This window comes from Stegodyphus dumicola, chromosome 8 (assembly GCF_044657685.1).
Source record: "Stegodyphus dumicola isolate Sdum_Otavi_A_Nest chromosome 8, ASM4465768v1".
NCBI lineage: Eukaryota > Metazoa > Arthropoda > Arachnida > Araneae > Eresidae > Stegodyphus > Stegodyphus dumicola.
Window position 1 is genome coordinate 34369495 of NC_140775.1, and position 24313 is coordinate 34393807.

At 33.2% G+C, this 24313-nt stretch overlaps 1 protein-coding gene across 2 annotated transcripts in view; it reads left to right on the forward strand.

Annotated features, from left to right (window-relative positions):
* Positions 1 to 24313, forward strand: part of Rrp1 (Recombination repair protein 1) — a 54885-nt gene that overhangs the window by 2437 nt on the left and 28135 nt on the right. For both annotated transcript variants that reach the window (XR_015042538.1, XM_035370071.2), the window contains exons 2-3: positions 6974 to 8002; positions 22839 to 23040. Coding sequence is in view for 1 of the 2 variants with exons in the window: in XM_035370071.2 (XP_035225962.1) it covers positions 6974 to 8002; positions 22839 to 23040 (1231 nt within the window). In the remaining variant the exon portion in view is untranslated. The remainder of the gene's footprint in view (positions 1 to 6973; positions 8003 to 22838; positions 23041 to 24313) is intronic.

The following is a 24313-nucleotide window of genomic DNA, read 5'->3' on the forward strand; positions in this document are numbered from 1 at the left end:
TAAATAAAATGACCAACTCGTGAAATTTTACGACTCCGACTCCCTCATATATATGTAAACTTATTCCCATGGGTATAGCTTATTTTGTTAATGAAGTTAAGAATAAAGGTTTAAACCGAACATTTAAAACATAAAAATTTCTGTAATTACAATGGAAAGCATCTAAAAAGTGTGTGAATAGCCTCTGTATTTCTAAGGCCAGCTTTAGATGCTTTATGTGTATATACTAGAGCTGTGGAGTTGGTAGGGAAAATGACAGACTCTGGAATTTTAAAGACTCTAACTCCCTCATATATATGTAAACATATGCTCATAGGTTGCAGCTTATTTTGTTATATAAAAGAAGTAATAGATGATACAAAAAAAAAATGAGGGCATAGCAAATTATTTATATTAATTAGCATTTATTATGGAATGGAAAAACTGGCATTAGTTATTTCTAAGAAACGGTATACTTAGGCAAGATCTTCTTTGTTAGAGTACCATAGATCCAATTATATAAAACTTCCAAGCTGAGAAGGGTCTTTCCACACACTGACTTGAGTAGGAGAAAAGAGCTGGTTCAGGACAGATTTTTATAAGTTCTAAAAAAGGTGTCTTGCGAGAGCAATCGTATTTCTTCAAAGGCCGTGTAGAAATATTGCTTGTAATTTTTTGTTTTTATATCTAAAGGCTCTTGGTTCTTTAATTTCATTCGCTTTCTTTACCTTAGACTTTTCAATATTATCCAAATCCTTCTCAAAATGTAATTCATCATTATAAGAGGATGACAGAGACTCAGTTGCAATGTCTGCAGTTTGACTTCCTGATTTCATTCCTTCAATCGTTCTGAGAATAAGTTCATTCTTAATGAAAGTTCATAGATAGCTTTTTTTGCCTTTTTAATTTCAGTTCGTCATCTAACAAAATTCGGTGTTTTGGATCTACATATATTGAACCCAGCAAGATCTCATTGTCTAGCAAACTAGTTTCTCTTTTCTTCATTGAAGAAATGATTCCTTCTGCAATAAACATACATTCTTCCATTCTCGCCTTCTGTTAATTCTTCAGATTATAGCTTTTTTTTTTTTTTTTTTTTTTGTTTTTGTTTTTGTGTGTGTGTGTGTGGCTATATATAGTGTAGAAAGAAGAGTTTCAAATTCTGAAAGATAATTCCACAGTCTTTCTCTTGGTGAAACATTAGGGTTATCTACATCTCCTAAAAATTTTCTTAACGTTCTAGCAACTATTTCATCAATTATGTACTTCTCCATCATGTTGCTTGATCAATAATTGCTCCTTTTCCTGCTAGCTTCCTAAGAATGGCATCAGTTTTGGGAGTTCTTGCTACTATTGCTGCATACCTAAATTTACCAACGAGATTTGTAACTAAATGAAGTAACTAATAAATCAGTTTAATTAATAATGGCAAATATCACATCCATCCTCCTCCCGTATCATTTTTCACTTTAAATAAAAACTGGATTTGGAGTCAACCTGTTTTTAGCGACTCCAGCTCCAACTCCTTTTACCCAAAAATCTGCCTAACTCCAATTCCGACTCCACTACCCTGTTTTTTATGTGCATGTACTATTAACCTGGCGGAAGTAGCACCAAGAAAAGTTACTAGAGTGGGCGCGTGGGGTATCACATACCCCAATATTTAAAATACGTTAAAAATAGTTTTATTTAGTTTTAAGCGGTTTTTCTTGTTCTCGTGTATTATATATACGTGAATAATAATTGGGTTTCAAAAAATTAATTTCCAAAATAATCTTAGACTTAAAATTAAGATAAATGAAAATAATTAAAAAATAAACATCATGCCTCTAAGTTTCATTGCATCTCTAATAAACAATGCTTATTTTATTTCTTCACACTTTGAATGAAATACATTCATGTGTTCTTGGCACAGAATGTTTTCATATTTTAAACATTGCATTCACGTTCTTCTGTCCTTGGCACGAGGGCAATTTGTCACATCTTTCATACTTAGTGGTTTCAAATTTCATGTATTCGTTTTAATTCTTCATCGAAACATCTGCTTTTGTTTTGTATGCAGTACGTCAGTTTCTTGGTAAAGTATTAATCTCTGATCTTTGTTCAATACTTGTTTTCATTAATTGTAATGCTAAGTTCTTCAAAAACAGACTTCTGTTTCTGGTTGGTGAATTAGTAGTTGAATGTAATATAATTCAAGCATTTATTACAGCAACATTCAGTGCAGGAAAAAAATTATCATTGGCCACCTAATTGGCTGACTCCATATCCACTGCTCCTTTAGTCATATTATAAAAATATATAATTCCTGACGTTTTATTTTCTCCAATAGTATCATCTATAGTATGGTCGTTACGTAATGTTGAAAGCATAAGAACAATTTTTCCTTTTTTAGGAACATTAGAAATTAATGTTTTATTTTTTTCTATACGAAAACAGTGTAGAAAATATTTTTAGTTTCATCTTCAGTTTCCGAAATGCAATCTTCATCGCTTTCAAATATTTCTAATAAATATCACAGGCGTTGCATCTGCAATTCATAGGGAGTCATTCTTTTTAATAATGTGGTTAGAAATTTTCAAGAATTTAAGGTTAAGTACTTTAAAATGACTTGCGAGTAGAAATATTTACTGTCACACTCCAGAAATAAATTTCTGAACTAAATATTCGGTCAGAAAAACACTTACGTGGACAAGCGTGGGGGGGTGTGTATTACTCCAGTTCCTACAAAATACCGATAAATCTGTTTCTGAAACACACAGGCAAAGAAAAAGCTGTTCTGAAAGTCAACCACAACTAGAAACTCAGCTACTGAATGCAACACAGAATTTCAGTTTCACAAGTTAGGAATATTCCACTTTTATGTAGGGGTGGGGTATGACACACCCCACACACCTTCCCGCGGGTTAACTCTATCCAACTATAAATTCACCTTGAAAAAGTAAATGGTGCCAGCCGATCAAAAGATATTCTAGAATGTGCTCTTAGGGACAAAAAGGTTGGGAACCCCTGATTTAGACTAATTTAGATATACATTTGAAATCTAATCTATATTAAGCTCATTTTGAGATTGCTAATCAGATTGAGTGCTCTTTTAAAGCATTTAAATTTTCACAAGTTTTAAAACTATATTTCGTGCTTGCTCATAATTAACTAATAAGTTCTGAATAGCTCTTCTAAAAAGAGTCACTGTTTTTTTAACCCATTAACTGCCAAGTATATTTCTCTCAATTTACACTTATTTCTGCATGTCTGGATTGACATAGAGACTGAAAATTGGAATATAGGTGGAATCTGCCATGAGCCTCAAATGGGGATCGACATTCAAGTAACCCTCACCGAAAAATAAAATTCACACTTACAGTAAATAGTTAATAAATATATTATAAATCCATTAGAGAATACAGCAGTACACAGGAGTTGGAAATGATGTACATAATAATATGACACACAGCATTTTGAAATCTTGAAACTCACAAAAATTTTACTTCTCACAAATAATACTCTCCAGCTAACTCATTTAACAACTACTATGCAACAACTCATGCAAAAGCTTAAGAAAGATTTAATCAACAATATAAAAAAGTAACCATTTTTGCGAACTAATTAAAGTTACCAAATTTCTGCTACTAAAACAAATCACCATATGGGGATTGGGTGGTTGTGTGCTATGAATGGGTACATTGAGTATCAGGAGCAGAAATCCATAACTGTCTAGCGGAAGTGTATGGGCCAGATGTGATGTCGAAGCAAATGGTGCCACGAATTCTGTGAGGAACGTCAGCAAGGGCTGGAGGGATGTGTGCAGCAGCTACAGATGATGGATGTCATGACTAAAGCAAACCGTTGTATCATCATCGATGAATTAGTGGAAAAAATTGGAATCTAACATGCGTGAGCTCACAAGATTATCCATGATGTTCTTTGATACCGGAAAGTGTCAGCACAATGGGTGCCCTGACAACTGACTCCGAACCACATGAAACATTGCATAGTATTCATGCATTATCATTGTCATGGCAATGAATTTCTGTTTCAGAATGCGACGGAGGATGTAACGTGGGTCCACCATTTCACCCCCGAACTGAAGGCCACATCTATGAAGTGGAAACATCCGTTATCACCTGTCCCAAAAAAGTTCAAAACAACTTCCTCTGCAGTTAAAAGTGCTCCTCACAGCTTTCTGGGATGCTCAAGGAGTTGTTGCTCAGTTGTTTGGAGGTTGGAACCATCAATGCTATGTGGCACTGACACACCTTGTCGAAATTGAAGGAGGCTATTCAAAAAAAGCAGCCTGGCCTTCTGTTGTTGAATGACAATACAAGACCACACTTGGTGACGACAACACAAAACCATATTGAAACTCTTGGTTTGGAGCAGCGTGACCATCCCGCCATACAGTCCTGATCTTTCATCCAGTGACTTTCATCTGTTTACAGCTTTGAAGAAGAATCTCGGCGAAAGGCACTTTGTAAGCAGTGCTGAAGTCACACAAGGCATTCTTCTGTATGCGGAGCCCTGATTTTTTCCAGAAGGGCTTTTTGAAGCTTATAAAGCAGTATGACAAAGGTCTCAACATACTTGGTAATTATGTGGAAAAATAAAATTATGACTTATCTTTAATGTCTCATTATATTTTTTATCTTTTGTATACATCTGCCCACATTTACAAGGAGAACTTATTTTCAGACTGTCCGTTGTATTTTTTTTTTTTTTTTTTTTCTGTACAGTATTGCCATTGTTGAATGAAAATTGTTGAGTTTGTTAATCACAAGTGTGTTTATTCTTTTTAAAAAGTGGGACTACCGAGAGTTTTCTTCCGCTTTGATCTGAAATCCACTGCAAGCAAGCAAACTCACCATGAAAACCTTCTTAGGCAACTGGCTGTGGAAATTATTAGTTGCATTTCTAAAGATGCAGTGTAAGTCTATATTGATGGTAGTCGTACAGAAGATCATACTGGCAGCAGTATCTTTATTAAGACCCCTCACTTTGAAACTGCAATAAAGCAATACAATCTTGACACTTGCTCTGTCTTCAGGAGCGAGTTAATTGTGATTAAAGTGGGGCTTGATGCTATCTTGGCTTATGATTGTGATTTTGGGGAACTATGGATTTTATCAGACAGCCTCAGTGCACTTCAACATCTTAGCGATTGGTTGTCTGCATGCGATGAAACCAGCATATCTATTCTGCTCAAACTGAGGAAAATCTCTGACCCACAACATCCACCTCCAGTGGATCCCTTCACATGCTAATATTAGTGGTAATGAGGTTGCTGATAAACTGGCAAAAGAGGGTAATGAAAATGAAACAGTCATTGGCTCCTCACTTACTTACCAAGAACTTTACTCAAATAAAAGATCTAAAACTAATATTATATGCTGTATTCCACCTATGCAGTAATGGTTCACAGGAACATCCCCTGGCTCCCTACTAGAAATGAAATGTGACCATGGCTCCCAGACTGCTCTGACTAGACTAACAAGTGGCTGCCTTAAAAGTCTTTCCTTTGATAATGGCAGAAAAATCCACCCCGCTTGTAAAAAATGTTGTGGCCATCCAGCTTCACCTGATCACATACTGGGCTGTATCGGATTTTCAAAGGAGGACTTAACATCTGATCCCCTCACCGTTATCGATTTTTTTTACGGTCAACAACCTTTTGGAAGTAATCTGACATATGTCAGATCTTTCGAGGATAAGCATCAACAACAACACGCTTAATTTTTTTCAAAATATGGAGTAAACAATAAAGCAAATTCGAAACTCGGGCTTCCAGGTGCACATGTTCGGGTGGAGGACCATGGTATTCAGAATTTAATGGATGTAGTTTGTTGTAGCATTGTTTATTCACAGTGCAGAAAACGTACATATTTTCATGCAGATTTAGTTTCTTTAAATATAATACAGAGCAATAATATTTGGTGGCAACAGTTTAAAAAGTGATGTGCCGTTTAGTGCGATTCAGTGCAAAATGTCATTTCGAGACTAATATCCCATTCAGGACTAATGTCCCTTTTGGGCTGATAATAATAATTTCGTATTAAATTTGAATGCAGTAAAAATAAAAAAATATATCTAGTTTAATGACTTATATAAATACAAAATGTCACAGTTTTATTTTAGTTTCAGCAAAAAGGCTACTAAAAAAATAATTTCATTTTTGATTTTGTCAAAGTGTGTTTTATGTTGGGTTTTACAGAAACAAAAATTTTCACATTGAAAATATATGTGTATTTTAAAAAGTGTCTCCAATTTTTGGAGCTGTTGCATAACATTATGTTATGTTTTGCATTTTGCTACTATGGCTCTTGTCATCCATATAGCCTGGAACTGCTTTAATAGAAATATTTTGGCTTGATAAATAGTTGTTGCCATTTAACCTTTTGATGGCCATCAACGAGCTCACCTCCCATTCCAGTTACACACCAGAATTACACAAATAAATATACTCTCATTACAAATTTACCATTGATACATATCACATGTGTTTGGGAAGATAGAATTGCTTAATTTTGCAGCAGCTGAAGGGTTTACATGGTATGGCTTAAGATTTTTATTTTTCAAATTGTAACTGTGATTGATAAATAAATTAGCCAAAGATATTTGACATAATTTATAATATACTTAACTGATAACTTTCAGGATCATTTGCATCCTTAAGTAACTAATAGCAGATGTTTCCGGTATGTACTTTAGATAAAAAAATCTAATTTTTTCACTGTGTAATCTGTATTGAAATAAAATACAATACGTAAAAATATAAGTTCCTTCACCAGCAATACAATAAATATATATATATTTGGCATATAGAAGGGGGGGGGAAGACAATATCCAATTATCTGGATGTTTAATTTTTGATAGCATAAATTGTGTAATCTTTATATCCTAAGCAGTTAGTACAGTGTTACATATACTCTTTTTTAATTTTTTTCCCCACATGATTCTATATCATAATATACATGTACTTATTTAAGCTAAATATTTTCAGCCTGCTAATGCTGTTAAAAGGTCAGCAACTGTTAAATCTGCCGTTGAAGTAAATGATTCTGAAAGGGAAACTGTAGAAGATAATTTGGAAAAGAAAATGGCATTGCTTAAAAAACCAAAGAAGGGTGGCAAAAGAATACCACAGAATAATGCCACTGAGGAAGATGAAGTTCCCGAGAAAAAACTGCATGTTAAGGAAACATCTACTAAAGGACGCAAGAAGACTGGGAAAGAAGTTCCTAATGGTAAACAAGAAAATATTACTGAGGAAAATGCTGTCGAATTAGATGAAGAAAATGCAGAACCTAAGAAGCAAACAGGAAGAGGGAGGAAAATGGCTATCAAAAATAACAACAAAAAAATCAAAAGTGAAGACAAAAATAATATGATTGAATGTGAAACTAAAAATCCTACAGAAGAAACAAATGCTATTGAAGATGAATTAAAGGAAGAAGAGTCCCAGGAAGAAAAAAGTGATGTTAAACGTGGAAAAGTAAAATTGCAAAATGTAGAGGAAGGGAATAATCCCAATCCCAAAGGGAGGAGAAAAATTCCACCTAAGAATGTTCAAGAAATCAAAGAGAGTAATGAAAAAATTAGTGATTCCAAAAAGCCTGCTTCAGGACCAAAGAGTTCTAGAAAAAGGAAGAATTCAGAATCTGAGAAATTGGTTGAAGATAATGCTGGTGAAACAGAAATATCAACAGTAAAAAAGAATAAGCAGCAGGAGAAACTTCCAGCTGAAGAACTGGAGTCTGATATGTCTGAAAAACCTAAAGGAAGAAAAGCCAAAGGAAAAACTACTAGCATTCCGAAGAAAGCTGGAAATAAATCTACCAGAGGAGCTAAAGGTAAAGAAGCTAGTGATGATGATTTTGAAGAGGCACCTAAGGCCAAAATTGCTAAAAAAGAGAAGATTGCAGATGTTTCAGTATTAGACTTCAGCAATTCTTCCAAATCTCCATCTGGAAAGCTTTGGAATCTCAAAATATCTTCTTGGAATATTAATGGGATTCGAGCTTGGCTTGAGGTATTGTATTTCTAATTTTATTAACAGTAGATTTTATGAAAACTTTAAGTTTTAACATGTTTAATGTATCTAATTTTCAACATCCTTTGGTAAATAGATTATTAATTTATTAAATACTGTAGGCAAAGCTGCTACTTCCTAAATTTTTCATCACATTTGGTTTTGAATTTTGAGTCTTTAATGACATTTTTGGTTCTGTTTATTGGATAAGAATTGTTCAAATCTTGACCACTTTGTTGCTAATGGTAATGTATATCTACTTGTGTATCCAAGCAATTTCATTTTGATTGATAAAAAGGTACTAATTGCAGGCTTGCATAAGCTAAATATTTTCAGCTAAATATTTTCACCTGATACTTGCATAAGTATCAGGTGATTGTGGTCCGAATATAGCCAGAATTCAGATTTTTTTTTACATTTTCAAATCTGGAATTTCCAATATTATGAAATATAGACTCATTATCCTTTTCAAATTTAATTTTAAAACAAAGATATTATTCAGATATTATAAAAATTTAAATTTTTAGGCTATAAACTGTATTAAGACTGTTCATAGGCCATGTAGCACAGTGAGACGTAAAAATTTTATGAGTATACTGAGTTTGTTCAGATAAGAATTTTGTCTTTTGCAGAAAAGTTAATTTAGCTGTCTGTATTGCACAGAAACAAAAAGATTGATATTATGAAATTTTAGCTGAAATATTGTAACTATAAGGAGGTGGAATACAGAAATACCCAATATTAACAAAACTAATGAAATCTAATTATGTAGACCTTTTGTTTAAAGCTCATTTATTTATACTGCTTGTGTTATATAACAAAAGATAGAATGTTCTTGATAGCCTAGGTATTACATAGACTGTGAAATATTATTTCTTCTCAGTATATTACAAAATGCTTAAACAGCAGAAAACTTTTCTAAAGATTTTTCTGATAAAGTTATGAGAAATAATTTGTTGAATAATCAGACAACTTAACCACTGTTCTCAACATTCCATGAACTAGATATGGGAGTATCTAGTTCGTATCCCATATCTGGTAGTATGCAAATTTTAAGTTCTAATCTAGTACTTAAAGTGTTGAGTGAAAAGCCAGTCCTTTATGAAAATCTTTCTGTTCATACTTAAATTCAGCAAAGAAAAATATAAATACAGCCAATTCCCAGAAATTAAAGCTTTCCTCTCCTCTCAAAAAATAAAGCTAAATTTTACAATTTTTTTTTAATGCCAAGATACCAAAAGGATAGGCAACTGTAGGAAATGATATAATGAAGCATAAATTGACGTTTAATCAATTTATAAAAAAATATAATTCTTGCTTAACTCTTAAAAAATGTTGTAAATATATGTATATGAATGTAGGTCTACATTTCATGTTAATGCTCTGAATTATTTTTAATTATATAGAATTTTTATTCCACTGTACTTTTCAAAATTTTTTAAATGTTTTAATGTATTAAAACATTTAAAAAATAATGATCGCAGTCACTCTTGAAGTATGTCATTGCAAATGGCATGAGCACAGTTTGCCTTTTCAATAAGTTTTGAGAAGATATTCATTGTTGAACACCAGTATTGTTCCAAAGTGTTGCTTTCAAACTGCATTTTAAGAACATGATTTGTGTGCAGTTCTGTAAGATCTTCAGTTCACCATCATCTTACATATTATCCAAATTTAATTGATGTGGGTTCATATCCGTTTCTGAAATTGATAATGTTTCCAAATTTTTTTCACATACGCTTGGAATTAGAGACTTATTTTTATCAACTACATCTATCTTTTTTTTTTTTTTTTTTTTTTTTTTTTTTTTACGTGGTAGATACGTTTAGAAAACTGTGTAAAAAAAAGTACATGCAACATATGATTAACTTCGGGAAATGTTCCACAACTTTAAAAAATTGCGCAAGATGAAAACACACTAAATATTTTCTCAAAAACCATGCAAAAAAAAAAAAATTATAATAAATGCCATATTACAAAACAAAAATAATTCACTTTTATTATAATTTTAAAAATTTAAATTGGTGTACATTGAAAATTCAGTCCATAAGTATATATAAACAGTTAAATTGAAATAAGGAATAAAAATCAATTTTGCAACTGTTCATCACTACTTGATAACAAGTGTGTACTTTTATTACAAACTGATTCAAAAATGCTATAGACAGTAGATATGTCTAGCACAACTGTCAGTCGCGTAGCTAGGATTCCAGCATCCGGGGACAACTGAAGAATTTGTGCCCCTTTCTGTGTGCCAAGAATGGAAAACATTTCATTAAATTTCGTAGCATCAATTTAGCGACGCCTGGATGCTGCGCCCAGGGACAGATGTCCCCCTTTGCCAATTCTGTTATTAGCAACTGTTTTGTTGGTTTCTCATGCTGCTTATATAAGTCATGGTATCCAGCTACACAAAACTTAAAATTACATTGAAATTTTAATGTATGCTCCATGTCAGAATCATGAGTAAGAAATTGTTATTCCTTACTTGTAGCAAATTTCAGGCAGCCGCAAATTAAATCAGTCATTAATAGCTGAACTTCTCTTTGACTTCATCATTATTGACTTCTTTATTATCATAAATTTGATCAAATCATCCAAAAGGGCTTTCTCGCATCAATTCTTCGATGTCAGTTGTTTACATGTTGTTAAAACCCTTGCCGCCAAATGCATTTGATAGAGTTATTTCAGAATGCACAGCTGATTTTTGTACTATAAAACTTCCACTTTTGATACCAGCTGGGAAATTTTTTTCCAACAAGCTTTGGAGGTTGACTGGTGCAACTATTTGATGGCAAAAGAAGCATGTGTAGTACAGTCCATAATCGTTAACTTCCTCCATGCTTCTACAACAGTCAAATTTCTTTCTTCCACTGAATCTAAAATATATTTAAATGTAAAATTATGTAGTACATTTTAAATGCTTCTATAACACCCTGATCGAGTGGCTGAATCGGCGAGTGCTATTAGATGACAAAAACAGCATTTGTATATTTGGATGGTCCAACACTGAGTGGCTGGCTGCATTACCAATGAACAAAAGTATTTTGAATTCCAAACCTTTTTGTTCCATATATTTCTGGACCTCAGCAACAAAACCGTTGTTGAACCATTTTGTAAACAGTTCAACTGTCATCTATGCCTTTTAATTCAGCATCATATGAACCAGAAGTTGTTTAATGTCTTACCTCTTAAAGCTTATAGCATCATTGCATCCTATAAACTGAAGACTAACACTGAATAATGAAATGCTGTGTTCAAGTTGAAGTGCAGCAAGATCAAGACAAAAGTGATAATAAAAATTTTGCTCTTGTCTGTAACCACGGGAATACAAAGTAAACAAGCCATGAAGTCAAAGAACCTGTATCTAGAGAAGGAAAGTGTCCATAGACACATTATAAGCCAGTTTCACTACGGTGCCACTATACCGAGGAGGGATAAATTCTTTTTGCCAAATATACAATAAATTGAGGAAAATATGATATGAAGCCAAAGAAGTAATAGGATTTGTTCATTGAAAAATTTTCGCGATATTTAACTCGGATTGAAGCTTGCTTAGGAAGTGATGAGCAATTCGGTGAAGTTTTTCATTTATTTGCTGTTGATTGAGCCATATTACAGTTTGATCAGTGATTTAATTTACGTGAAATCGATGGGGAGGGGAATGGTATCAGAAGTCTGAACTCGATGAACATGATCTTCAACCTTTGTCACCTGATCGACAGCTATTTCGCGCATGTATTGTAAGGCTAGTTGGATGACTTTGTTTGGTCTAGTGGAGCCACTCCTGCTTTCTTGAAGCTGTCATTCGTAACATTTCAAATTCTTTAAGGAAGTAGACCAAGTCATTAACACGTATGTGAGCATAAATCGACCGACTTATAAACACACTGTCAAAATTAGAATTTAAAAAAATTGGGGTTGGGTTCGTGCTTGAACAAAATATTCGTGTAAAAAAAGTGCATTTGTTCTTATTGGTGAAACATGTTATTTCAAAATCATGTAAAAAAAGGAGTTGGTATTCTTCAAGTGATGGAAGATTAGTAAGATACCAACTTTAAATTTGGTGATACCAAGTTATAACTTTTCTTTGAAACCATTTAACTTCTCACACCTTCTCAATATATTTACATTTTCCCCTTAGATTTCCCCAAAATTTGTATATGAGCAAAAATATCACTCAAATAGAGTAACATTTGGGCTAAATTCTTGTAATTTAATTCCTCCAACCAGGTCATAATCTCATTCTTTAGAAAAGCTTTTGCTTCTCGCAGTTCAAAAAAGCAAATTAAAACATTCCCACATGAGAGCCAGCAGACTTCCATATAGAAAACCAAAACCAAATGTTTACTTCCAAATTCTTAACAAGAATCCCCCCCCCGGAGAGCAGCGTGAAATTGATAAACAGATTTCAAAATGGGTAGAAAAACAAAGGATATGCCTTTATCCATTTTTTGCAGCAATTCCACTTTTTGTTTGATGGACATTGAAACATGCTTTCACTTTGTAGATAAATCCTTTGGCAGCTCCAGAATCGGAAATTCTGTTTGACATAACCGAAAGTTCAAGCTTACTTTTATAAAATTGCTCTAACAGTCTGCAAAAAATAATAAGCCGGATCCAATTCGATGATTAAGGAGCAACTCAATCTGCAACATTAACTGAAATAGATAATTAGATAATTTTAGCTTAGCTTATAACGTCCGTTATACATTAAACGGGCATGCGTAAGCATATTATGCGCACACGCATATGCGCTTGCGTAAAGGTATTATGCGCATGCATGATTATAAAGGTATTATGGGCATGCGTTGGCGCATGCGCAGAAAGTTTGTAGCTTTGAGGTCCGGATTATAGATTATTCCAGATTATGGGTGTCCGGATTAACGACTTTTGACTGTATAGGTCTTATAACAGAGGTATAGAGAAGGATTTTGTTTTTAACTTGACAGATGGCTCTTTCAAGCTAAAAGGGGGTAGAGTTAGGATATGGCAGCCTTCGCTTTATTCATAGTATGATCAGTATGAAGGTGCCAGTGTAATTTTGAATCAAGTAACACTCCTAGAATTTGACCAGGGAACATTGTCATTGAAAAACTTTAAATTAATGGTAGGATACAAGAGGGGGGCCTCTTTTAAAAATCATAACAGCACATTAGAAACATTAATTTTGATTTTCCAAGTAATGAGCTAGTACTCGAGGATCAAAATCGTAAAAAACAACCTTATATTTAGCGTAGGTATAATGAAACACTCAATCGATTTCGAGGGCAGCTAAAGGTCCCTCCTCATCAGGAGAAAGAAATAATAGGAGAAGGAGTCACAGAAACACGTGGTGCTTATCAGCACTGCACGTGGTTATAACTAGATTTTTAATCAGAATAGCACTGGCCGCCTACTTTTACTGAGCCAGGCTATCTGATAAAACATAAAGAAATATTAGCGAAGTTAAAATAGGGAGCGAGGGGCAAATGCACCTTACGCTCAAAATCTGAACTTCAAATAATGGAAAGCAACCACTGAACGGATTTTTATACCCTCTGGTAGTACCAAGCGCGAGGAGGTAACGCCATCTATCGGCAAAATAATTTCAGTGGTTGCTTTCCATTATTTGAAGTTCAGATTTTGAGCGTAAGGTGCATTTGCCCTTCCCTATTTTAACTTCACTAATATTTCTTTATGCTCGATCAGACAGCCTGGCTCAGTAAAAGTAGGCGGCCAGTGCTATTCTGATTAAAAATCTAGTTATAACCACGTGCAGTGCTGATAAGCACCACGTGTTTCTGTGACTCCTTCTCCTATTATTTCTTTCTCCTGATGAGGAGGGACCTTTAGCTGCCCTCGAAATCGATTGAGTGTTTCATTATACCTACGCTAAATATAAGGTTGTTTTTTACGATTTTGATTGTCACATTAGCGTGTTTCTCTTCTAGTCTAGTACTCGAGGCTTGAGAGATATCTCTGAATATTGTGAACCAAGTTTTCAAGGTGTTTTGTTTTGAGCTAGGATGGCTGTATCATCTCGATAAAGTGTGAGAGTGATACCAGGTGATTTTGGTATGTCGTTAATAAAGATGTTGAACAAAGTAGGTCCTAGAAGGCTACCCTGAGCTACACCGCTAAGGATTGGATGGGGAGTCGAAATGATAGAATTAACTCATACAGAAAAAGATCTATTAGTGAGATAAGAGTTAATTATGTGAATTAAATGGGCTGGAAGATCAAGTCGTATGAGCTTGATAATAATTCCTATATGCCAAGTCCTATCAAATGCTTTGGCTATTTCAAGAGAAAGTGCGGCAGTAAGCATTTTGCTGCGAAACCCTTCTTGAATGAACTCCACTGTCTTCAGCAGCTGGTCCGTAGTGCAGTGTTTTGCTCAAAATTCAAATTGTTTATCAATTAGAACGTTGTGATTTTGGAGAAAGTCATTCAGGCAGTAAGTTTCTTGTCAGTACAGAATCTCTTGTTTCAAAAGGCGCCATCAGCATACACAAAACCAATTATCTGGATATTCAAATCATACTTTGTTCCTTTACATATTGGAAGACATTTTATCCTTTCATATCCTCAGCAGGAAATCTTCCATTATAGCAGTATTATGGACATACCTCACCAGTGCAAGTTGATTGCAATTTACATCAGTTGATTTGTCCAACTACAAAGAGATTTTTAACGGACTGCCTCCAATATCAGCAACAGCTTGATCCAGCATGTCCAAACTTAAATCACTAATTTGACTTTAAATTACAATATTTGATGACATCGCTAATTTAAGCTTCTTTGGGGTGTTTTTTAATCAGAATATTTGTTGCCATTTCTAATGCACATGGTTTTATCAACTCTACTGAAATTCTGTGGGGCTCTTGCGTCTGGCTACTTTAAGCACTATATGGTATGAAGCTGGAGCATTTCGTTCATGCAAGCAGATGTGTCGCATTAGCCAGTCAGTAGGAGGCGCACATCATGTGTGTGTTTTTATTTCACAAACTTCTCTCCCCTCAGTCTTTTCTGACAGGTCTTCTGTGAGAGAAAAGATGCTTACAGTGCTTCCGGTATAAATTACTTTTCTTTATGTAGAATAAATTATATTTTAATACTTAATACCATTCCATGCTACTTCATTAAAATACGGCAGTCAGATCAACTAGCACTTTCTTCACTATGCACTTTTGGATTTGAACTGCTTTAATGCACATTTTTGTTTTTGATTCTTCCTGCTGGTATGGGTTCAACCTGGATAGTGGCTGATTCCGGAACTTCTGCTATGGTGATTCCACTTTTTATTCAAATTGCCTTTGGTTTCACATGTTGGAATTAACTTTCGAATTAGCAACTCCTAAGCCATTATCAGAACAAAAGACCAAATTCAGTTTTGTAATGACTTACTTGCCACTTAATGTTGCTACAGTTATTTATCACGTTATCATTCAGCCTGATCAAGTCAACCCATATCGGGACCGGAAATTAAAAATTATTGAAAGATAGACTTGAGAAATTGGTCGTTTGCTAGCAAGTGAAAGCCTTGGTGGTGATCCCCTTTTTCCTATTCGGATAAAGAGGCAGAAGTAGGTAATTGAATTTTGGCTGTAAACAACATGGATATTTCAGCTATCATTCCTAACAACTCTTCTGAAAAATTCCAGCTGTTCCTCTCGGGCTGTATTTCATGAGGAAGTCAAAGCATTTCAGAAAGAAATTTCAGAATTTCGTCCTTCCAGAAGTTCATCTCGTTCTGATTTTTCTGGCCAAAAACATTCCAAGTTGCCTGGCAACAGGTTCTGCTGGTATCATCGAAAATTCCAGGACAATGCAAAAAGAAAGTGTTTCACCGTGGCCTTTTCTTTACAGACCGATCTACAGGTAGATGTCTTCTGATAGATTCGGGAAGTGACTTTTTGTTATACTTTCATTAAAACTTCCAAAAACATTATTTGAGAACATCCATTGATGTTTATGGCATAAAGCAGTTACTGTCAATTTTGGCTTAAGACAAAATTTTGCTTTCTCTTTTTATATTTGTAATGTTCCATGCTCATCATTTGTAATGTTGATGCTCATTGCAATTTTTTATATTTTTCAAATTATCTCCTGATTTACACAAGTGTCTGATTGATTAACAACAAATTTTAAAGTACCTGCTAAATTAAATACCTGTAATATTTTTTCCTATAAAATCAGCTTGGATAAATAATGTACAGAGGTTGTTCACACATTTTTTAGACGATGCATATTGTATTCACAAAACTAAATTACATAAAATTCTTGTGCTTTAAATGTTCTATTTGACATCCCTTATTCTGAACTATCTTTTGACACCGCAATTTCCAGGATAATAATGCCTTTTGAAGTGGCAGAAGAGGTATTCTATTCCATTTCTCCCGAACAGCTTTCCAAAGTCCTGTTAGGGTTTGGGGACAACGTTTGGATAATGCAGTTTTTAAAAGTCCGAAAGCACAAAAATCCATAGGTGACACATCGGGAGATTTAGTGGGGATATCAGTGAAAGGTATGCTCTTGATACCAGTTTTTTGTTCATTTTCTTTTAGGAAATTTACAGTGGATTTTGATGTGTGACTGCTAGCTTTGTCCTGATGAAGTCTCGCAGATTGATGGCACTGTGGGTAAAGCGATGGTATTTTATTCAGAAAGATTGGCTATAAAATATGTTCCTGATAGTATTTGGAGTTAATCTTGACATTTTTTTGCACTCTCTTTATTTTTAACTTGCCATTATAAGAAAAACCAGCAAAAATCATGAATCCCTTAGAAAAACTTTCTTTCGATTCTTTCAACCATGTACTTAAATTTTTTTCTCCCCTTTTATGATAATAAATGGCTCTTTTTTTGTTACAATCATTTAAATACACCCATGCTTCATCTATTGTGACAGTTGTTTTCCATTTTTCTTTGGATAAGTGTTTCTCATATAGAATTCTGCAGCGTGTCCTGCGTTGAGCGATATGCTTTGGAAGAAGACGATGCACATTGCGTTTTTTCGCTTTCTTAAAATTTAAATCAACATTTATCATTTTGTTTACAGTGGACACCGAGCATTTTAATGATTTTGCAACTGTCCTTTGACTAGGAGGATTTTTTTTTTTAACATTAAACAACGTACCTTTGAAATAGTCAAAGATGTCCCTTTTTTCCTTGGATACTTGTTTGGAATTTTTGTCCCACTTGAGGCTCCAATTTGACTTTTTTTTTTTTTTTTTTTTTTCTTTTCTTGTTGATGACATTACCTATCGACGTTTTGGATATCACAAAACTATGACTCACGTCGTTTTTGGATAACAGAGTATGCATATTTCTCTTCGAAAAGGCGTAAGTGTAGCCTTCGAACAACTGCTTTGTTAAATTCACCGTTTTGAATAAAAACAAAACTTTCGAGCTACAGACGATAATTTTGACTTTTAAAAACATAGTACAATTGCAATTACTTCTTTTGCAGCAAACAATTTTTTATTACCGCCTACCAAAATCATCTAAAAAATGTGCGAACAGCTTCTGTATTTGGTAAATTATGCTTACAATTTCCTGATATTCTTAAATTATACGATCCTAACCAACCTGTGAAACTCAATGCTGTAACAGTATAAGTGCCCATACACATGCGACAGAAGTGACATCACAGAAAAAGGGCATGGTCGTCGCCATCTTGAATTTTCCCAGAAGTGATAGGTTGGTATGATGTCATCAAAGTTTCATTTTTATTTTGTGGCAACAACAAAATTTTTTATTTTTATGGCAGTGACGTCTTGAACCACGTGCATTGGAATGATATCAATTTTCCTTTATTATTTTCAATTATTTAATCTATGTAATTATTTAGTATGTTATTATTTTTTAATCATTTAGTACATTATTATTTTAATTATTTAATCTTTTTAATTACAGTACAAAGTCTTCAATCCGAATGTCCATAATCCGAAATGATCTATAATCCGGACCTCAAAGCTACAAACTTTCTGCTCATGCGTAAACGCAGGCCCATAATACATTTATGCATGCACATAATACGTTTATGCATGCGCATTTAATGTATAACGGATGGTATAAGCTAGGCTAAAATAATCTAATTATCTATTTCAGTTAATGTTGCAGATTGCGTTGTTCCTTAATCTTCTAATTGGATCCGGCTTATTATTTTTTGCAGACTGTTAGAGCAATTTTATAAAAGTAAGCTTGAACTTTCGATTATGTCAAAAAGAGTTTCCGATTCTGGAACTGCCAAAGGATCTACAAAGCGAAAGCATGTTTCGATGTCCATCAAATAAAAAGTGAAATTTCTGCAAAAAAATGGATAAAGGCGCGAAGAAAGTGACAGAGAGGTTAGTGAAAACGAAAAAATTTCGATTGACAAGTTAGTCGATATTCTCAACTCGGCAATTACAGGACTTGAACAGTGGAACTTCGTAACTGAACAAGAAATTATGTCTGTTTATAGAATTAAAGACAAAGTATTAGCGCAAAAAACGAAGCAACTTAAACAACTTACATTGAAAGAAATGTTTAATAAAGTAAACAAATATTAAGCTTTTTTTTAATACCATTTAGATCATAATTGCTCTTCATTTTATAAATTACGGTTTCATATTTTTAATTGTATAATTTCTGTATAAAATCTTACCAGACTTAAATTGATGATCTATAAACTGGAAAAACCCCTAATCTGGAATCGACGAAGTCCCAACGAGTCCATATTAAAGACTTTGCACTGTATTAATCATTATTTTTAATTGATTTTATTTAATACAGTAATTTTTACTCAATAAATTTTACATAATTGCACAAGTTTTAAAAAGCTGGAATCGAACCTGCCACATCTAGCATTAGAGACCTGAGTGTAATCTCGAGGCCATGCTTTATCTCTTGAATCCTGTAATCTGACCTTGTCCTTCCTCTTTGTCCATTTGACCTTGTGCAGCAGAAACGATATCACTAGGCTGGAGGGTTGAGCATGCGAGAGTCTGCCTTGACATGAAAATTGCTTTATAGCTCTGTACTTCCGTAAAAGTGAACAAATATAATCTTAAAAACCAGTCAGATTCTCGTTAACATTTTACTTCATATTTCAACTAATCAGCATGAAGTGAACATAAATTTGTTTTGGCTTACTAAATCATTTCTTTATATTTTTGTTGTTTTAAATGTAAGAGTTTCCCACATTTTTTTATTTCTCTTTTTTTATTTTGCAAGCATATTTTATTTATTTATTTATTTTTCTTCTCTTTTTTCTAAATGCAATGTATTAATATTTCATCCCACTTTTATATTTTTTTTGCACTCCACTTTTTTACTTCCTTGTACGAAGTAAAGTATTGTAATCGTGAAAAAATTGAGGTATCATATATGAATGAAAATATCCATTTTGACCACTATCGAATGCAATTTAGCGATGTTTTTATATGACATCTGTACGTAAGGACTCCTTTTCCCCAAACGAATTATGAAACTGATTTAAAATGGATTCAGGAGATATTTTTTCCTGGTGTCTATGCATGTATCTAGCATAACTCAAAAACAAGTAGCCTCAGAATGGTGAAATTTTGTATATAGTACTGCTATATGTATTGTGCACCTTCCTTTTTGGTTGCAATCAGCCGCACCAAAAACATATATACTCGGCTCCGTGAGCTCAGGTTCAATTATTTGTATATGTTGTTAAATTGTGTTTTTTTCCCTCCCCCTCTTTAAAAATGATTGAATTGTGTTGTTCTTCTGATTAAGGTTTTTATGCCTTTAGTTAATCCGCATGCAATAGCTGTAGAATTATCAATAATTTTAAAGTTCTTTAAGTAAGGCAAAGCATAATTTTTCTTACCATAGCAGCCATATTTGTTTACCTTTGAAACTTAGCAGAATAGTGAATTAAGTCTTCAGTGTCCTTTTTGCCAAGTGGAAGCAAAGGGAAGCTTTTAGTTTTGCGTACCAAGAAATCTGCCTTCTTGCTTGCTGGCCGAATTGCTTGTTTTTACGTAGAAACTATAAATTTAATTGTAAAAATAGTTTTTTGTTTTAAGTACATTTGTTGCTTTATGTTTTTCTATATCTCAAATTTTAATGAAGATATTTGAAGTTTTTTTGTTTTTTTTACCTTGCCGTGAAGTATGAACTGAATTAATTGAATGAAAAATATATATCTATTGAAATTCGAGAAAACAAGTTTAAATGAAAAGCAGGGGGAAATGAATATAATTTAAGATTCTGTACAAGGAAGTCATGGTGTGTGCATATCAGATTTTTTTTACCGTAGCAGCCGTATTTGTTTACATTTGAAACTCGACAGAAAAGTGAATCAGTTTATGCATCTTCAGTGTCTTTTTGGCAAGTGAGGCCAAAAGTAAATACAGTAGAAAGTCCAAAATCTGGACTCGTCGGGACTTCGCTAATTCTGGATTTGGGATTTTTCCGGATATTAGATCATCAGTTTAAATCTAGTTAAGATTGCATGTAGAAATTATAAAATTAAAAATATGAAATCGTGATTTATGAAGGGTATCAAAATTTACAAAAAAAGGTTAATATTTATTTTACCTTATTAAACATTTCTTCTATCTTTTCTTGGAATGCAGCAAAGGCAATCACGAGCTGTCTTAGTTGCTCCTCCATTGCTCTTGTCACTGGCATTCTGCTTCACTTCTGTCACCAAAAAGTGTTGCATGTGTATGGGTTTCCAATATATTGAATGCACATGGGTCCGATGATAGATAAAAATTATTTTATCAAAAGAAACACTTCAGAGCTCTCAAACTTTCTACAAAAATAATCGTACAGGTATTTATTCACAGAGTACAATCAGTAATTACTCTTCAAACAACTAAGAATGCTTAACACAGTGCAAGAAAAGCCATTCTAAAAGAAATGAAGCTTTCAATACTCCAAATTTGCTCTGGATTAACAGCTGACAACAACAACTACTACAGAAGGCAGATGCTATCTCCAGCCTGATGTAGTTTTCACCTGGGCAGCCGAGATATTTCTAGTATTTTCTGCTTGTCAAAATTGCTGGATGCCACATGAGGGCTAAATTTACATGCGAAATCAATTGTATTTATACAATTACAATACCCATTATGGTAATACAGAGGCTGGACCAAAATGTTGCCAAATTTGGCAATTTCTTGTCAAATTTAGTGACAAAAGTTAGTTCTGTTAACACCAAAACTGTCGCTAGCTTCGGGATATCTTGGCAAATTACCAGGATACCCATTTACTCAATTTTGAGTAGACTTGTCCCTGTCTTCTTACTCTTCCAGCAAGCATCTCTGCTTTATATTTCTCTGCCTTACAATTTTACATATAAATTCACTAAAATTATATTTATCTTCACAAAATTTATAACAATATGTATTTCTCTATGACAAACTGAAGTGTACTATTTATCTGTTAGTCTTTACTCATCGTGAGGAATATATTATTTCTAAATCTTATTGCTAGCCTGGAAAATGATCAAAATTTGAATTACATTTCTTATTGAATAATAAACATGTTCAGACCGTTGCGAAACGAGAACTACTGATATCATTTCAGATAGTGTATTTCTAAATCCGGGCAGTTTCTTATTCAATAATTGCCAGCAAGATTACAGTAATTTGATTATCTGCTACTGTGAAGATCTGTCTTCTGTATTCTATTAAACACTGATTTTCTTTCTGCTTTTTCCTATGTTAGGCATTTGAACTTCTGTGAGCTAAAATTGAAGATAGTAGAAAAAAAAAAAAAATTACGTAACTGAAAATTCAACGTAATGGGTTACATTTATTAACTTTGACATTCTTAGACAGGTCTGCTTAAGATATTTATAGAAGTAGATCATAAAAGAAAATGGATAGACTATGCAAATCTAAAACATTATTCTTTTGAACTTACTGCACCATATAAGGTGTATAAATGGCTACATCTTTGTAATGTAAAATTAAGAGCTAAACATGCCAAAGCTTAATTGAACCATTTAACTTGATGTAGCTGTAGTTTTATAGGTCTGCTTAAGATATTTATAGAAGTAGATCGTAAGAGAAAATTTATAGACCATGCAAATCTAAAACATTCTTCTGAACTTACTGCACCAATTAAAAAGTATAAATGGCTACATCTTTGCAGTGTATAATTAAGAGCCAAACATGCCAAAGCCTGATTGAACCATTTAACTTTGTGAAACTCGAGTTTTTGCTGCACCAAATCCATCAAACTATAAAAAATCTGGTGCACCATGGTAACCAAAGATTTTCATCAGGGACGTTTTTTCTTTATAAATTACAGGATGACACTAGATATAAAATATAGCTATGTGTATATGTATAATAACTATTGGCTATAATAACTTGTACAATAAAATCAGATAGATCAACTTACAGTTTATAAATACCCACAAGTTTTACTCATTTTTTACTGGTTAGTTTTAAAAGTAACCAGATAATTTATCTAATGTTCATGATATTGTTAAATTTGATATCATGGTTATATTTCTGATGACTTGTAATGAATGGACTTCTAAAATTATGTTAATATTAACCCATCAAATAACTGAGGATTTGCTTGTGAGAAAAATGTTTTTGCTACTTTATATATATAATCCTTTCATTGCTGTGTGTTGTTTTAATGATTAAAGCAAATTCCAAGATGCATGTTATCCTTAAAAGACATTTTAACAAATGCTGTTGAACATGTATATTTAAAGTTTATATGTATAGTTTTCATTAATGGAGGTTATAATAATTTGAGAAAAAAGAGTAGTTAACACAATTTATTGTAGTTAATTTTTATATATAAACGACGTGGCAGGTATAAAGTATGTAATTTACACTTACAGCTTTCTCTTTCTTATTTGCAGAAAAATGGTTTTTCATATTTGACTTACGAGAAACCTGATATCGTATGTGTACAAGAAACAAAATGTTCTGATGATAAACTTCCTGATGAAGTTAAAAATGTAGATGGATATCACACTTATTGGCTTTCAGGTGATAAAGATGGCTATTCTGGTATTGGTCTTCTGTCCAAAGAGAAGCCAATTGATGTAAAATATGGAATAGGTAATTCTTTTACATATCTGTGTGGTATAAAGATAAATATATTTTTTTAAATGCATGTTTATTTTTAGAAAATTTAAAACATTATAAAAAAATTTGAAACATTTTTGCATTTAAAATTCTATAAGAAAGAGATAAAATACATATTTATTTTTAGGAAATGTAAAATAAAACATTTTTGTCTTTAAAATTATATAAGAGCTAAAATACACTAAATTAATATTAACCCCCTAACTGCCGCGGGCATATATATGTGCCTTGTTCAGCAGATGCTTTAACCTTTCGCACACCAAAAAATTTCCTTCAGTACGCACAGAAAAATTGAATGAAAAAGGATTTATAGGTTAGTCTGAACCTTCTTTATTTATAGTAGATGGCAGCCTAACACAAACCAGTCCATATATTTTAGCCATGTTTAGTTTTTAATGACCCTCATTTTTCAAACAAATCTTCCAGATTTTTTTAGGATATAAAAGGAATTATTTGAAAAGAAATTTGTATGTTATTTTCTTGGCTGCATGTGAATCTCTTTATTCTATATTAGTTAAAAATTTTTATCTTGAAATCTTGCCTAAAATCGAACAGCGAACATCAGCTGTGCCCAGAATTGGCTCAGTGAGAGACTAGAATAATACCAAAAACTGTATTTTTGTTTCTCTGATGCTTACCGGGCAGTTCATTCACAATGGAAAAGTAGGTCTGCATCTTTGTTTCATTTCCTTTTTTTCCTCTCTTTTTTTTTTCGGGGGGGGGGGGGTTTGTTATCAACTAAGAAATTGTTGGGGTGATTTTCTGAAGTTCAGGAGTAATTTTATCAGTTAGCTGTTTGGTTTTTCATTAGAGCAGTTCTCTTTCACTTTCGTTCAAAGAAGTTTTGTTAGTGCTACGTTTTGATAGCTTTTGAGTTGTGATTTTATTTTATAGTTTATAATTTCTAATTGTAGCCATAATATTAGGTTTTTTTTATTATTAGTATTTCCAATTATTTTCCATATGGATCGGAAAGGGCTGACCATTTCTGAAGCACTGAAAGTTCTACACGAATTGCCTTCAGGTAGTGAATCTGATACAGATCCCGTTACATATGCAAAACATGCAATGTTGGGTTGTGCTTTTTCAAAGGTAGTGTAACTTTCTTTGAAAAGTACCACCATTTATATGAAATGTAAATAATGTAACTATCATATACTCAAGTTACTTTTTTTTCATTTATACGCATGTAATCATCATATAACCAAGAAGAGATTTTTTAGGGGAGTGTAGAGTAGCAGGCCTT